Raw genomic sequence first — 18147 nt, forward strand, 5'->3', positions numbered from 1 at the left:
AGTCCGGCGAACAAGCAGACTATAAGTAATTGGATAGTTGAGACTATTTCGGTTACCTATCAGGTTGCTGGACGTCCCGCACCTAAATTTAAGGCCCACTCCACAAGGGCTGTAGGGGCCTCCAAAGCTTCTATTTCGGGCTCTGCCCTTTCTGACATTTGTTTGGCGGCAGGATGGTCGACGCCACATACATTTGTGCGTCATTATCAGCTCGATGTAGACCCCTCACCAGGGTCCTCTGTTCTCACTGCGTAGTGTGCGTTCACAGTCAGCAGTGAATCTGGCCTAGTGGGTATTGCGTTCCCCTAGCGTTCTGGTTAGACGCAGTGTTGAAGTTCCCTAGAAGGGGAACGTCTCAGGTTACGTATGTAACCATAGTTCCCCGAGAGGGAACGAGACACTGCGTCTTCCACCATACTCTCTTCTGCCTGTTACTTCTTTCAAGCAAATTTGAAGTTAACACTGAAGGCTCAGTGCAGGCTTTTATACTCTCTGGTCTGACGACACCGCTTAATTACATTAGATTGATTTCACATGTGCTTCAAGACGCGTATAAAAGAGGTGTTCCCCTATCGTTCTGGTTAGACGCAGTGTCTCGTTCCCTCTCGGGGAACTATGGTTACATACGTAACCTGAGACGGTTCATACACCAATAAGTATTTTCTAAACAAGCAAAACAATAGTCTTGTTTTAAGAAATAATATGCCAAATTAAGTGAGTTTTTACTTAAAAGAAGCAAAATAATCTGGCAATAGGGTTAGCAAAACCTAAGGAAAAAGTCTCATGTCAAAACAAAAAACCTTGCTTCCACCATTGGCAGGTTATTTTGCTGTTTTAAGGAAAAACTCACTTGAGTTTGGCATATTATTTCTTAAAATAATACAATATGTTTTACTTATCTAGGAAATGCTTCTTGATTAAAGAATTTGTTGATATTTGGATTAGGAACAAGACCAAAAATCTAAGTAAGAAATCAATGCAGTGTATCTGCCATTTTTGGACTTACACAAAAAGAGCATCTGAAACGTCCTACTCAGTAGAAAACCACAAATTAAGTTGAAGTCACTGAACTAAATGTCAGATTCAGTCATTCTTAGAATCTATCGTGGGAAAGTAAAGAAGACAAGACTTTTCTTTCTAGAAATGCCACATGGCATTATTTCTAGAATTGGGTTTAAGAATGAAGATAGTAAGGGATTAGTTTGGCTGTTCAAAATTGATCTACACTCATATTAATAACACAAGGAAGCACATACATATTGTTGGAAATCTCTTTAAGAGACAGTTCCAAAAATGCCAACCCAAAAAAGAAAAGTTACGCATTATTTACTCACCCTCAAGTGGTTCCAAACCTTTAGTAGTTTCTTTATTATGCTGATCAAAACTAGGTAATTTTGAAGAAAGCTGAAAACCTGTAACCTAAGAAAGATAAATATGGAAGTCAATGGTCTCCAGTTTTGTTTTGTTCTTTCAAAATGTCTTATTTTGTGTTCACCAGAAGAAAAAACAATTCAGACAAAGTTGGAACAAGTGAAAGGTGAGCCAATGATGACAGAAATAAAACATTTGGCTGAACTATCACTTTAAATACAGTAAGTTTAACCAGACAGTTCAATTGAATGTAATATTTCATCTATATATGTGATGTTTGGTAATGTGAAAACCTTCTTATGCCATTTTAAGCAGCTTATTAGATTTAAAAGATACCCCGAGGTTGTTACCTCCTACGCAAACAGGAAATTCTCAGTATAAAAACTTGGTGCCCTTCACGGTGACATACGTCAACTTTCACAGGTAATCCTTCAGAATGCTTCAGAATACATTTGGTGAGTTGATGTAAGTTTCCTATACAGTATATGTCTTTGTTTGACTGTACATACACTGTACATGTATGTGTTTTTATTTAATCTAGTGCTGGGACAAAATCAATCGTGATTAATTGTATCCAAAATAAAAGTTGTTGATATAATTTGGTAACACTTTATTTTGATTGTCCATTTGAGTATTAGTTGACTGTCTGTTTAATATCTGTTGATACTAAACAGCTGCTAAACAGACATTTAACTGATTATAAGAAACTTTGCAAGTATATGTCAACTTACACTAACCCTAACCCCAACCTAACAGTCTACTTATAATCTAATGAGAATTAGTTAGCATGTAGACGCAATGAAACTTAAATTTAGCAAACAGATCATCAAAATAAAGTGTGACCCATAATTTAAATGTGTGTGCTGAGTGTGTATATATATATATATATATATATATATATATATATATATATATATATATATATATATATATATATATATATATATATATATATATATATATATAAATATATATATATATATATAAATATATATATATATATATATATATATATATATATATATATATATTTATAAATATATATATATTTATAAATATATATATATTTATATATATATATATATATATATATATATATATATATAAATATATATATATTTATATATTTATATATATATATATATATATATTTATATATTTATATAATATATATAGATATATATATATATAGATAGATAGATAGATAGATAGATAGATAGATAGATAGATAGATAGATAGATAGATAGATAGATAAAGATATATAGATATAAAAATATATGTGTATATGATTCAAGTTATATATAAATGTAAACATCTATATAACAAAATTGCTTTGCGCCGAGAAAACAAAGCAAATGAATGTGACGACAACATGCAGTGACCATGACAGTTTTGTTCCTATGTAAGTTTGTGTATTACATAAATATATATATAATACACACATATATCTTATGTCAAGATCTTATGTGTTATTTTGGATGTGATTATTTGTGATTAATCTTTGCCCAGCACTCATTTAATCACATATTTTAAGCATATTTTGATGGTTATTTTTGATTTTTAAGAGATTGAGAATGATCATCTAATTTTGTTAATATTGTTGACTATCACTGTAAAAAATATAATTTCCTTCATTTTTTTTTTTTATAAGATTTGTACTGTTTCAGGCTTTCTACTTTAAAATTTAAAGCTTCATTGTTGTTTGTTTTTTTTTTCTTTACCAGCAAATGTGAAAATGTGCTTTTTATCCTGAATGGAGCCTGATTGGCTTTTATATTCTATTTCATTTTAATAACTGTTTAATAACTGTAATTTATAGTAATAATAGTAAAATAATAAGTATAAATTGTTAGCCGTCATGTGAATCTGTCAGATATTTCCCAAATGTTGTTTAACAGAGCAAAGAATTTTTCCACATTATTTCCTATAATCCTTCTGAAAAAGAGTTATTTTTATTGTGGCTTGAATAAAAGCTGTTTTTATTTCTTCTAAACCATTTTAAGGTCAATATTATTAGCCCTTTTAACAATATATACATATTTTTTTAATTGTCTACAGAGCAAACCATTATGCAATGACTTGCCTAATTAACCCAATTAAGCCCTTAAATGGCACTTTAAGCTGAAGTATCTAGTATCTTCAAAAATATCTTGTAAAATATTATTTACTGAGATCATGGCAAAGATAAAATAAACACTGTAAAAAATACTGGTTGCCTTACATTTTTAAGCTGAATCCAATAACCCTAATGAGTCAATTGAACTTATATTATGTTAAACTGACTAAACTGACAGCTTGCATAACTTAAAAAATTAATAAAAATAAGTTAGAACATGATTAACCTAAAAACATTTGCTCTCAGGACTAATTGATCATATAATTTTTTTTACAGTGAACCAGTTATTAGAGATGAATTATTAAAACTATTATGATTAGAAATATGTTTAAAATATATATTCTTTCCCTTAACCAGAAATTGGGGGGAAAGTGGGGCTAATAATTCAGGAGGGCTAATATTTCTGACTTCAACAGTATCTGAAAAATATATATATATTTTTTTTTTCTCTCAGGTGCATGTGCTGAATGATGTGAATTCTGTAAGTAATAATACTCAGTCCTGTACAAGAAGGATGAGCCGCATTGGAATAATCTGCCTCTTTTGGGCTTTTTCAATGGAGTTTACATCGTGTTCACATGGTATTTTTTCTTTTGTTAATCAGCAAAATTAGTTTTCACATGCACATTCAGAATTATTACTTAACCGTTTTTCTGTTTGTTGTTTCAGCTCAGACAAAGCCCGACTGTGTAACAGATTACTGGAAAACCATCAACTGCTCTTTAAAACTACCAGTGACGTCCTTTATAAACACATCATACTCTCTGGGGTTTCAAAAGAACAAGCGGTAAGCATGATCCAGGAAAATAACGTTTATTAGAAAACTTCTTTGATGTTTTGGTTTCACGTTCTAGTGCATTCTAGTCAGAATTATTCTTCTCTCCGTTAAACAGCAATTGGGGGGGGGGGGGGGGGGGGGGGGGACAAACAGGGGGGCTAATAATTCTGACTTCAACTGTAGATAGAGTAATGATGCAAATCATTATAGACCCACTAAACACATCTAAAGTTTCAAATATTAATATTAATTTTGTGCACACATAGAACAAACATAACTCTAGTAAAAGCATGCCCTGGGCTGACACTGAGGAGAAGAAACTGTTGAAAATATATCAGTTCAGTATAATTCATCTTTATTTCTATGCTTTTACAATGTAGATTATTGTCAAAGCAGCACTGAAGAGCAAATCCATCGATGCGTCAGAATATACATACTTTTGTTTTATGTGCACACAAAAGTTTTCCTGTACATTTTTAATTGGTCCAGTTGAATTAATGAAGGATGAGAGACAAGGATGAGAGCTCTCAGATTTCATTTAAAATATTTTAATTCATCTACAATATCTTAAAAAGATCCCTGCATAAGTTAACGGAATGAAATAAGTTAAACAATGAAATGATCAGAGGAGTAAAGGGAGATGGGAACACATTTATGGTTACTCCATCATGTGGTATACTCCAACAGTAGTAATATTAAATAATAATAACATCTAAAATTTTATTAAGCTGGTATCGAATGAATAAGCAATATTAGTATACTGTAAAAAGGTATAGAATCTTATAAGTATAAATAAAGACTATCTGATAATGAAGTATTATTACCAAACAGTGTAAAAGTGCGATTCTAAAACAGTGTCGACTGGTGTGAAATAATCAGATGATTTACAGACAGTGTCTTCATTAAAGTACAAAGACATAATATCTCCTTTACATATCAACCTATGCAATAAGCTCATTGCAAATTACCAATAGTGGCAAATAACTTGCTGATGCTCATAAAGCTGATGCTCTAAAAGTAGATGATCTGGTTGCAGCAATATTTTTTCTCTCTACGCTCAAAATAAAATATTTTTGTTGCTTGCTCAAACTACTCATTTAAAATGAGCAAAAACAACACAATTCTTAAGATTTCTTTAGGACAACTTAATTTTTTCAATCATAGTTGTTCAATTCAATCATTCATATTCAGTCCAATTAAATTTGTTAAGATAACTTAATTGATTTGTGTTGGGACTACATGATTGAATTGTGTGGAACCCTGCATTATTTATAGTGGGATAAGAATGCTGGAAAAATATGGGGGAGTGCTAAGAAAATGATGAGTATTAAATATGTCAAAGTTAGCCTACTTTATAAAATAATGTTTTTTAACACAAGTCGATTAAGTTAACATAACAAATATAAGTAGATTAAACATAAAACAGTTAAGTTCTCCCCAAAAAAACTCAAGAATTGTGTTGATTCAGCTCATTTTACGAAAGTGGTTTGAACAAGCAGAAAAAATGAACAAATTTGAGTGTTTATTTTTTAGACATGTTTATTTCCGTATTTACTGGCCAAAGAACAGGCGTTTTCACAAAATAGAAGCGAAACTTTTTACAATGAATAGACTTCAGAACTGGACAGCACCCATGCGCTCAGTTCACGTACGTTTGCTTACAGTAAGTTTTATCCTGCACATTATACTAGCTTTCTTTTTCATATAATTGAATGGAGGTTCTCTGGAGCAAGTGTAACCGACAGTATAGCATCTTTAAAACTCATTACAAATTAGTAGAGTGTGTACACCACAAAGTATAATAACACAGATTATCGATATTACTGAAATCACAATTAACAGTATTTTTTCTAAGGGGTGTAAACCAGTCGTGTAGTCCTAAAAAAATAGGTGGTGTACTATTACCCACCCAATCCAAATTTTAAAAGTAGGCAAAGAAACGACGAAAGTCAATGTATCTTTGATTCATTAGATTTATATATATATATATATATATATATATATATATATATATATATATATATATATATATATATATATATATATACACATACACACACACACGCACGCACACACACACACACACACACACGCACACACACACACACACTGCACAGCTGCGGTTTGCTGACTAACTAAAAAACGAGTTCAGGAGCGGGATTCTGCTGCCGTTTTTATATCAAATTTAAAGGGGACTGTGAGGTGATCATTTAGTAGTGTACAGGTAATCGCAAAAGTGTTAGGGCAGCTGAAGCGACGCACATGCTGTTTTATAATTTTACTTGAACGTTTCAGCAAGACATCATTCAGCTGATTTGTTGTGATCTTCGAAAAACTCAAATACTCAATACACAAAAATTACGGAAGTCTAATCACCAAAACAAGTGAGTATACCGAGGGTTCGATCCTCAGAAGTCGTAATACCCAAAAAGCTTGAGAAAAAAAGTAGGCATACTGAGTATACGTGCGTATAGCAAGGACTACACCACTGGTGTGAACTCTCAAAACATTGACAGAAATTTCCCAGTTCATACAAAAAAGAGTGAACTTTTAAAGCAGCAGATGACAAATGTTGGAATGTTAAGACTAATATTGTTATAGTAACCGTTCTTGAATTACCATTGTTTGTTTAGTTATTGGCTGTTTAGTACACATTAATTTGATTGCAAAAGTTAATTTAATATAAAAATTTTGAATGAGTTTGTTTGTGTACATAAATGTGTAACCAGAATTTTCCAAAATAATGGATTTACACACACAGCACCTATAGATGCCCACTCCATGCAACACATGAAGCTCTCATCTGCACTTTACAAGCAAATTTCAATTTCAAGGATACGGATAAATACATTGTGACACTGCATTATATTGAAAAGGAAAACAATATGTCTCCTGTGTTGGATCGTGGTTTCGCTCCATCAATGAACAGTGAGTAGATCATTTTATGTAAGAAATATGTTCAACAAAATGTTTTTTTTTTCTTCCAATGTTCTTTATATTTGTTCCTTTTTTCTCAGTTAAACCAACAGCCCCCTTTAATCTGACGCTAGAATTAGAAAATGGAACATATGTGGTTTCTTGGAAAAGTGGATATGAACATCATCCTTACAAAAACTCTCTACTCCCCACATATCAATTCCTGTACTACAAAGATGGAGATCAGCACAACGTAAGACAGATTATAATGAATATCCTGAATATCCTCCATTCATAGAGAACATCCCCTGGTTCACCCACATCAAAGAAATAAACATAAAGTCATCGTTTTTATGATAAATGTGCATTTTATTTTGTAGGTCAGTGCAAAACATCATGTATATAAGGAGAAGATTGAGATCGGGAAAAAGCTTGATCCAGGGTCTTCATACTCAGCTGTTGTGAGGACTGAGATGCAGAAAAAAATGAGATACAATGGAACATGGAGTGACTGGAGCAGCCCAGTGAAATGGAGCACAGCATACAGAGGTTAGTACTGTGCTGCTGATATGGGTTAATTTGTGTACTTGATTTTCTACAAATGGTGCTAAATACTAGTAAAACTGGTTCATTGACTGAGTTATACAACCCAAGCTCATTCTGAAAACAAACCTCTATATAAATTTCTGGAGAGCATCTGTACGTCCCAGGAGCTGGGTTTTTTTTTTTTGTTTGTTTGTTTGTTTTGTTTTTGCTTTCGCAAATCCACCGGAGGCCGCTATGTATACTTTTTCAGATCTCAAATTTCTCTCGCGAGTGCCATTCGCACCTGCTCTTCCTGTGTAAATCCACCAGAGGCCGCTGTCAACTGACTGACTGACTGACCGATTGGCTGACCCACCCTTTTCCTTTCCTAAATAGGGTTTGGTATGTAACCGGGTATGTAACCTTTGTAACTGGTATGTACCGGATCAAATCAGCATATGAATTTCGGTGTCTAATTTCAGTGCCACTGGTGCAGCGACAAGGACGTAAGAAGCATCAAAGGCACACATAGGCGTTGTGTCACACCATCTCTAAACATTTAATTCTAAACAACTTTGAATACGGAATACGGACAGGCGATGTCAGGCGATTGTTATTGTTGCTTAGAGAAATCCCCCCCCCACAGGTTAGTAGTAAGCTAATGTAAATTCATAATGCACATCTTAAATTCATGCTAACCAACAAATGATCAAAGGAAATATATTAATGTAATTTAAAAATATAAAATATGAATTGATGTTTAGTTTAAACTTAACTTATATTGTTCTATTAAAATGATTTTTTAAAAGATTTTGTCAAATAAAAGATTTTTCTAGAGTCATCCACCATAATTTTGTGGCTAAAAAGTATCGGTTCAGGCACCGTTTTGGCACCGGTAATATTTTAAAAGTATCGTTTTGGCACCGGTATCATTTTAAAAGTATCGTTTTGGCACCGCTATCATTTTAAAAGTATCAATTTGGCACCGCTATCGAAACATCCCCAAACGATACCCAACCCTATCCCTAAACCCAACCAATAGTGTTTTCAAAAGCACTGATTGACCCACTCACCCACCCAACTTCTTAAGCCCTCACCTGATTTTTACCACGTTTGCAGATTTTACCATATTTTCGCCCTGTTATTTACTTGTTTATTTTATTTTTTGGCTTACCCGCTTTGTGGAACCGTTTTTCACTCAAACCCAGTCGCCGTGGTCATCTCCTCTCTGCTTCTCAAGTCCGCCGACTAACTGGACAAACTGTAAACAGTATCCGCATGAAGGTAAGTGGTCAGATGGTAAGCGCAAAAAGGAACTGCATCATACCGCCCTGTAACGTTTGTTTTAAAGACAAAATGCAGCCATGCATAATTCACAATCTCCAGAAATTATATAGGGCTACGTTTTCAGAATGAGCCTGTGTTGACATTATTATTTTTTGGTGAACAATTTGTGCAAGTTAATCCATTAAAAACAATCAAAAATCAATTGCTTCTGTGTTTGGAGTGTCAGACCCTCTCTGTTGACATCAGTTTGACAACTTTGACCGCAATATTCTTAGCCACACTCCTCTTACAGTTTTTCACAATGGGTTTGACAGTTTTTTCAATACATTTAACAAGTTTGCTAAACTCTTAACGCAGCAACACACCTAAAGCACACAATTGTCAAAACAGTTAATTTCATGCTCAAAATAACACATTATAAACTAAACCTCAAAACTAATATTCAAAATACAGTAATAAACGAACACAACACACCATGTCTAACAAAACACTGCAAACATGTTTCAAAATCAAATAATTCTTCAAAACACTGACACATGTTCTCTTCCAACAGGAACATTTAGTCCATCATAACACATTGACAATAGAACACTAGTATCAGCTGACATTACAGAGATGTGTCAGCTCTTATGTGTCAGCTCTGCCCTTATATTTAAAGCCTCTCTACATTTTTGTGTTGTTGGGTTTAAAAAATCCATGAATTTGTTTCTTTTGCTGCAGAAATTCAATATAAAACATGAAAGACTATCTCAGAGTAGCTTTATAAAATGTACATGTTTATGTTTATGTAAAAAAAAAAAAATACAGACACAGAATTGCTGCAGTACAGACTTTATTCGCAAATGAACATCACTGAAAGATATACAAACAGAAAAAGCACCGCAATTATAATAAAAAAACAAAGTAATCTTCTATTCCGCCCAGTCTTCTGCATTTGCCTGGCTTCTTCTTCTCTGGCCCGGCACGGTAACTGTATCCCTTTGTCCTATTAAGTTTCTCCCACGGCGACATCTTTTCGCCAAGTTGAAGCCAACCTCGTCAACATAGATAATTTCATGTGTCATATGATTGGCCTCCAACTCCATGACTCTCTGAAAGTAATTAGACACAGTGCATGTAAATACTGTACTGTATATATACTGTATGTACTAATGAGCTCCAGGTTTATAAAGTAGTTTACTGCAAAACATACTGCGTATAGTACAGTAATGACTGTATTGTATAACCTTACCTGGGCGCATTGGTGACAGAGTTCTTTGATGCGCTCAATGTTCCTTTCAAAAACCTCAAGAGTCCTCTTTTAGAACATATGATCGTGTGATTGGAAAAACCTCAACACATGAGTGTGGTTTCTAGATGGAATCAGCTGTGATATATATATATATATATATATATATATATATATATATATATATATATATACAATGGAATAAATTACAGGGAGCATATTTGTGCTTCAATTCACAATATGAACAGCTGTTCACTTTGACTTTAGCCTATAGAAGTTCTGTTTAGAACATGGTGTTATCTGTTCTGACACACTGTGTGAAAGCATTTGTAAATTTGACTAAAATTATATAGTTTTGGTCTTGGTTGTGCTTGTTTGTAAAAGAAGTTCAAGCATTTTAAATGAATGTTAACTGGATGCATTTTGTGTCAAAGCAACAAGAAATGTGTTAATTGTATAGCCCACGAAGATGGATGTTGTGCTTACCATATTAAGAGTTTAGGAAACTTGTTAAATGTATTGAAAAAACTGTCATAGCGATTGTAAAAAACGGTAATGTTAGTTTGCTTCGTGAGAATGATGACCAAAAATAAAAGCCCACCCCCTATTCAATATTCCATTTCAGTTGTAAGTACATCAACATACTGAAATAAAAGATACAGAAACCGTTTCACGTGGACTTTAAAGCGCTTTAAAGGTTTCATCAAGATTTCGACAGTTAGACAAATTCACAGCCATAATGAAGATACTCAAATGCAAGCTACAGCATTGAATTGCATTATAACCTATAACCAAATATGTTGTTCGATTTATTTGTATGATCTAAACTGCAGGAAACACATAAGAGCAGCCAAATCAAATGGAATGAATGACTTAGTAAACTGAAAAAGGTGCAATATTTTCACAAACTGACTTTAATAGGCTCTATTCTGTGTGATGTATCATAACTTTTGAAAGTCTTCAGACTATAGTAGTCAATTTATATAGTAGTCTTTATATACTGTAGTCTTTAGACTATCATTTTTTTATTTGGTCCGACCAATTGGCACAGTCCAAAACATGACAATAAGTGATCATTCATTGGTAGAATATTATGAGTAGTATTCAGTGTCAGGAAAATGAGAAAGGTACTACAGTAATGTCTTGTAAGGAAGATATTCAAGTAAGACAAGAAATGTTGACCCAGCTGATGAGTTTTGGAAGCTTAGAAAGTGGTGTCAAGGGTAGTTGGTGTGCAGAAAAACAAAAGGGATGTAAATGATAGTTGGAAATTTTAAAGTTGGAATGAAATCAAAGTGATCTCTTTATTTTTATGTACAGCAGTGCTTGCTATAAATGATGTATCTGTTGTGATGGCCAGCAGGGTTGGCCTCGCAGGCCACTGGAGAGCACTCACTTTATCATTTACCTGGACTACAATCCTCAAGATGCATTGCGCCATTTAACACCCTTGAAAGCTGTTAACATGTAGGAGACACAACATATAACAATCTTTTGACACACACACATAGCTGAAGATGATCAGGACTGATTACACACACATCATAAACCCTCCAGTCACTCTTGTTTTAGTGTTGTATGCCATTCCGAGCCCTTCATTTTTTTGACCTTGTCTGTGTTTTGATTCCTGGACTGTTCTCACATGTATGATTGTTCCCTGCCCAGACCCATGGCCTGTATATGGATTACTTGTTTGGATTAGCTCTATATGACTGTCTGCTCCTGTTTTGACTCTTACCTCTCTGCATTTGCAACTTTACTTTATTGTCAGCACACAACAATATAAAACAGTATCTGCACTTCATTATTTTGTAAAAATAATATTTCATCATATAACATAACCAGGGAAAACAGTGTCTTGTTGCTGGCATGCTTTTGTCCATTTGTCAATCTTCCTTCATGTTTTAAGCAACGTCCATCTTCCAACAATCCAACCAGTTCCCAATGAACAAAATCAAGCACTGTTATAGATTTCTCCCCATTTCAGGACCATTTCAAGTGAAAGAATGTCACAATATTGGGAAAAAGGACAATCTTAACCATCCTGTTGTTTTAGAATTCTGTATATGCAGTAGTTTGTGTGGTCTAAAAATGGTTTATAGCTTGTGGTTAAAAACAATATGTGTGTAAAAAAACTTAAACTTAATAATTTAACAATTGGGGAATCTCATGTAAGTGATGCATAATTTGCTCCGCTCTCATGTCAGTGAATATTTCATCACAGAAGAGAACAGAGAAGTCTTTTCATTAAAGATAGAGACAACATTAAAATAGCCATTTTTTTTATTTTAAAGTTGAATTTACAGTTAATCCATTTATGTTTGTTCTGTTTCTTTTTTATTTTTCAAGACGAGCCCTATCAAGTTGGCAAGATTTTCATTGGAGTGCTTTCATTGCTTGCACTTATAATTGTGCCTATATTAATTTCTGCTGCAAGGTATTTGTTTCATACTACACTAAACCCATTATTGCAGTATATTTAGAGATGGAGTGTATTTGTTTAAAAAATGGAAAGAAAAAGATGATATTTGTGCATTATAGATTTAAGATGAAGGAAATTGCATTTGTGCCAACACCAGAATCCTACTTCCAGCCCCTTTATCAAAAGTACCAAGGCAATTTTCAGGTAAGATTTCATTTCATAATTCATAAACACCAAGAGTTTCCTGGTTGAGGGTTTGAACACTGTGTTTCATAAAATTTTGACAATTGGGTTGTGAGATACAAGAGCCATGAATGAATGAATGAACCAGGCCCGTCTCCAGCTTGGAACTTTAGGGTGGGCCAAGTGACATTTTGGGTCGACCAAAAAAAAAAAAAAAAAAAAAAAAAAAATATATATATATATATATATATATATATATATATATAATATATATATATATATATATATATATATATATATATATATATATATATATATATATATATAAGAACAACAATTATTTTAAAGGTAATAAAATTATTTGTAGCATTTTAAAAGTAATGTATTTATCAATGTTCTCTGTCATTTTAATAAAAGCAAACTAACTTTTATTTTATAACTATTATTTGTACTGCAGACTATATTTATCCCAGTGATGTAAGAGAGTGATGTTTGCCAGGTTTTGCAAGAAAACTTTCATCTTTTAAAAAAAAGTGTCACAATTGTGATTATTTATAAAATGTATTTATCATTTTCATATCTCGTATATTACCAAAAATCAAGAATTCCTGATGTCCGAATTAGCGTATTTTTTCCACTATGTACCATTGTGCAATCAAAGTATTTTATTTGCTAAAAAAAACAACAACAACAACAACACTATTTTTATTTTAAATGTTTAAACTGTAAACTGTCAATACTGTTCCCACAATTACAAAAGGAAAACTGAATATATTGTCACATAATGGACCATTTAAAATATTTTAATCCTCATTTCATTAGTGTCATGTGATCTTAGCATTTATAGCAAGTAGAATGTTTGGCTAAGAAGTTGTAAAACTGTAAATAGTTTACAGCAAAACACACTGTGTATAGTACAGTAATGACTGTATTGGATAACCTTACCTGGGCACATTTGTAAATTTGACTGTACAATTACATTGTTTTGTTCTTGGTTGAGCTTGTGTGTAAAATAAGTTCAAGCATTTTAAATTGGCATTACCTGGATGCATTTTGTGTCAAAGCAACAAGAAATGTGTTAATTGTGTAGCCTACAAAGACGGATGTTGCGCTAACTGCGTTAAGAGTTTAGGAAACTTGTTAAATGTATTGATAAAACTGTCATAGCCATTGTCAAAAACTGTAAGATAACATTTCGTTTAACAGAAATTGTGCAATTCGTCAGATTGTTAGAGCTAAAAATATGCAAACAACAAGCAACTGTTTACAGCCAGGACATTCAAATAAACAAAAACCTCATCTCTCAGATCTCTAACAACACTGCTGACTTTAAACAGGAACCAGCTAGGTTTGTCACGTTTTAGGCTCCCTGACATATTTCCATCAAACCACTAGTTTTTAGTTACAGCCTTAGAAGAAATGAACTGAAATATAACATTCAACCTCTCAAAATCTCAGCAGGGGATAAATAACAACTTCGCAAACAGCATCAACAACTTCACTTATTACTAACTGTTCATTTCAGTTGATTTCATCTAAAGCTGCGACTTAAGTCAGGTTTTTGTTTTGTGTTTTTCTGGAATTCTGCTTGTTAGCAGCAGGTGTTTACCATAAATGCGCAATCAACACTTTACTTTTGAGAATTATATAAACAATGCATTTAATAGGGATTTAATAGGGACACAGTGTTGAGAACCCGAAGCACAAGTGATTCGAAACACTACCGAAGCATGATCCAACACACCCAGGTCACGTGACTAAGGTGATTCAAAACACCTGGGCACGTGAATAAAGCGATTTAAAGTATCGATAATTTCAGAAGCATTTTGAGACCTGGTGAATCTGGGTTTGACTGACAGGGTCGAAAAAACTCTATCTCAAATAGCCTAGTGTACTGTGTATGTGCACAGAAATTGTGCTGCAAATGACCCGTGTTCAAATCCCAACTTGTACAAGTACTATGAAATTATGGCTTGATGTATTTTATTAATATTACTTTTTTTACCAAATCAAGACATATTTATGCACAAATTTTTCATTCGCACATCAGACCAATGTTAAAACAAAACAAGTTTTGTACAGAGCATTGTTACAAGTACAAGTACTGTTACAAGTACAGAGCATTTGAAAACTAATATCTACAGCTGCATCTGACTGGATTCAAACCCACAATCTCTGCATGCTAGTCTGGAACTCTCACAGCTTCACTTAATCTGTTGAAGCCTCAACTATACAACGTGTGGTTTAATACCTCAATTTGCTTAAGTGTGTCTTTGCTGAAGCTGTTCCAGAGCAATACATAAAAACTGACCACTAGATGTCACTATAGAGACAGGTTTCAAAGCTTCGACACATTTGCTTCGACTGTTTCAGTGTTGCATGAAGCCTTGCTTTGCCCACCACTAGCATTTAACACCATGTTGTTTCATTTTTGCAAACAGTGATACATTTTCCATATAAGCTCATTGGAAATATGGAAATATGTGCTTCAGCCTACATTTAAAATGCACTTAAACTTATGTCTGACTGCATTTTTAGGTAAAATTAATGCAATGTGGCAGTGATGCCAACAACTTTTGTTTCTTATCACACTAATAATGTTTACAGTGATAGAATCAACAACAAATATATATTATTTTGCACAACACAAAATAATAATACCTCACTCTCCTATCTTCATGGACGAATTTTCTGGTCAGTTTGCTAAGTAGCTCACTTAGTATGATGTAATGCAGAGCGCTCAGGTTCGAGTTCGGCAATGCACACTTCCATTAAAAAAATTAAATAAATAATTGCGATGCAAAATCAAGGTTAAACTATGTGGTTGCGGTGCGCTTTTTTCTTTTGTTCACGTTTAATCATTTTTGGTTGGGTTTGTGGAGGAGTTTACTGTAGGTTAGTGATTTGCTTGGTGATCTGTACGACAAGGCCTGCCTTCTCGTGAACGTGTACAACGTGAAAGTGAACGTGAAACAACATGGTGTTAAATGCTAGTGGTGGGCAAAGCAAGGCTTCATGCAACACTGCAACACTGAAACAGTGTATCTGAAATATACAACAAAATATACCCTTAGTAAATTATTTCAGATTCACAAAAAAGTTGACAGCACCCTCTAGTGGATTTGTCATCTGAAACATGTAACGAAATGTCCCCCGGAGCATCTTATTTTCCATTTTGCAAATATGTAAGTGAGATGCATATTTTTATCAAGTCTGTGCTGATATTTTTACACATAAAAATATAATTTTTGTGATATTTTATTCATGTGAACAATATTGGAGACTTTTAAGAGCACAAATGCTTTGACAGTAAATTATTTATATTAAAAACTGCCCAAACACATACATTCATATCAGTTTAATTACTTTGATTCTCTTTCTTTTCAAAAGGGCTGGGTTTTGGCCAAAAGTCCTCTACAAAGCATTCACGTTTTAGAAGACTTCTCAACTATCGACAAGATTTCCGAGGTCATCTACACATTTCAGGATCAAACCGAGAAAACGGTTATTTATCCTCCTGTGCACTGCCATCCCTCCTACGTCGGCCCCTCAACGGAGCTCTGGGCCCCGTGTCAAATGACCAAAACGTGCAGCGAGACGAGTGTCCTGTGTGAGGACTTCTCTGTTTTCTGTGAGGATCTGCCGGATAAAGTGGAAGAGCTCATGCTGTCGGTGAGCTTGGCGTGTCTGAGTGAGGATGTGGAGTCTCTGAAGGACTCTGCGGTCAGTCTGGAGAGTCTGGAGGACTGTGAGTTCACCCAAGTACCTGTTATCATTAACCCAGTGACTGTGTGCTTCAAACAAGATTACTGCACCCTCACTGACACTCCCAGCGGCCCCGTGCCCACATTCAGCAGAGAGGGAGAGCTGGATGAAAATACCTCTGGTGATTAAATGATTGGGGGCGTCTGTATATATGTGGACATTCGGAACTGACATGTATTGCTTATAGATTAGTTATAGATTAGAAATGGCTTCTATTTCTTTCAGCCAAACAACAGAAAAAAATGACAATGATCACCTCAGCTACACCTCATGTGCTTTATTCAGTGCTAATAATGTGAGCTTGAATGCCATTTTATATAACATTTATTGCCATACTACTAAAAGCAGAGGCATACAGTTCACCTCAGATCTTGAAAATAAAATAAACCGTTTGAGATTGAACTTTAGAACTGTGCCTTAGTGCAATCCAACACATATCAGTGATTCAGCATCTATATTTATTAATGTCAAAGAGGTTTAATATGTGTTAATTAGATTTAAATCTTACCATTTCGCTGAAGTGCAGTAAGTGTACTATTCTGTGCTTCTGAATGGCTGTATTTACATTTCTGTCATGTTTTGTCTGGTGCAAACAGCCCAATTGCTTCTCACTGGAAATCTCATCATCAGTGCTTAATTTGTGAATAGCGAGGTCCTGGAAAAGATCGGGGTAACAGATCCGGCATGTTACACGAGGATGGAGAGCTGTCGCGCACAAAAGTGGGGAGGGGGGTGGGGGGTGTAAGGGGGATGCTGTGGATGGCAGAGGGGTGTCGTGGACGAAAGTGAAGCAGGTTGGGGAGTCGCGGAAAAAGTGAAATTGAACAGCGGATGGGGGAGGAGGGCAGTTGAGGAGGGTGATCGGTAAAATGATGTCAGATCAGATTTCAGAGGTTCCGGATCCTGATATGATATGCTGTAGCGGCCCCTTTAATACAAGATAAATGTAGATAATTTTGACTCTCTTGCCAGGACTATTATATAATTTTGACTATTGTCGCCTGGGCAGCCAGAGCGACCTTTGACTGAATTAATGAAATATGCTGTTTTCCATGGCTAAACTGGCTTTGAGCATGTTAAAAGAACCAAAAGAAAGACATAACGCACATTATTAAAGCAGAATGTCTGACTTCAGCATTGTTTTTCTGATAAACAAGAATGTTCACTTGGCATGCTTTTTAAAATATGTGCTAACATATTATGGTATTTTCATGCTTTACAAGAGTCAAAAGCTTACATACAGCTCCTTTAAACATATTACTTTATAACTTCTTACACCTAAAAGATTCCTGATTTATTTTTCCAGCTAGGTGTTACAATTTGTCTAAATTTCACTTTTTACAGTGCAGTTATGTTGAAGCACACTTGAAATAATGTTAGTGAATTGTTTCTTTCCTGAAAACATTGTGTTCCTCTATCAAAACAAGTTGTCCAGGGTTGGGAGGTAAAATGATAATTTTTTTTACCAGATATATATATATATATGTATATATATATATATATATATATATATATATATATATATATATATATATATATATATATATATATATAT

At 34.0% G+C, this 18147-nt stretch overlaps 1 protein-coding gene across 1 annotated transcript; it reads left to right on the plus strand.

The window, feature by feature from the left end:
• The first annotated feature begins 1761 nt into the window (after positions 1 to 1761).
• Positions 1762 to 17310, plus strand: il21r.2 (interleukin 21 receptor, tandem duplicate 2). The gene is made up of 9 exons (XM_056452372.1): positions 1762 to 1826; positions 3943 to 4069; positions 4158 to 4275; positions 7028 to 7194; positions 7284 to 7435; positions 7563 to 7731; positions 12572 to 12659; positions 12764 to 12848; positions 16218 to 17310. Exons 2-9 carry the CDS (start codon positions 4003 to 4005, stop codon positions 16719 to 16721), a joined length of 1350 nt encoding a protein of 449 aa, XP_056308347.1. The 5' UTR covers positions 1762 to 1826; positions 3943 to 4002; the 3' UTR covers positions 16722 to 17310.
• The last annotated feature ends 837 nt before the right edge of the window (positions 17311 to 18147 follow it).

The sequence above is a fragment of the Danio aesculapii genome, chromosome 3 (assembly GCF_903798145.1).
Source record: "Danio aesculapii chromosome 3, fDanAes4.1, whole genome shotgun sequence".
In the NCBI taxonomy this organism is placed as follows: domain Eukaryota; kingdom Metazoa; phylum Chordata; class Actinopteri; order Cypriniformes; family Danionidae; genus Danio; species Danio aesculapii.

What these genes read in the sequence shown, in the direction of transcription:
- il21r.2 (XM_056452372.1), top strand. Translation starts at nt 4,003, where the DNA reads ATGAGCCGCATTGGAATAATCTGCCTCTTTTGGGCTTTTTCAATGGAG. An exon ending in GTTTACATCGTGTTCACATG is followed by an intron (nt 4,070 to 4,157) that starts GTATTTTTTCTT and finishes TTGTTGTTTCAG; the next exon opens with CTCAGACAAAGCCCGACTGT. An exon ending in TTTCGCTCCATCAATGAACA is followed by an intron (nt 7,195 to 7,283) that starts GTGAGTAGATCA and finishes CTTTTTTCTCAG; the next exon opens with TTAAACCAACAGCCCCCTTT.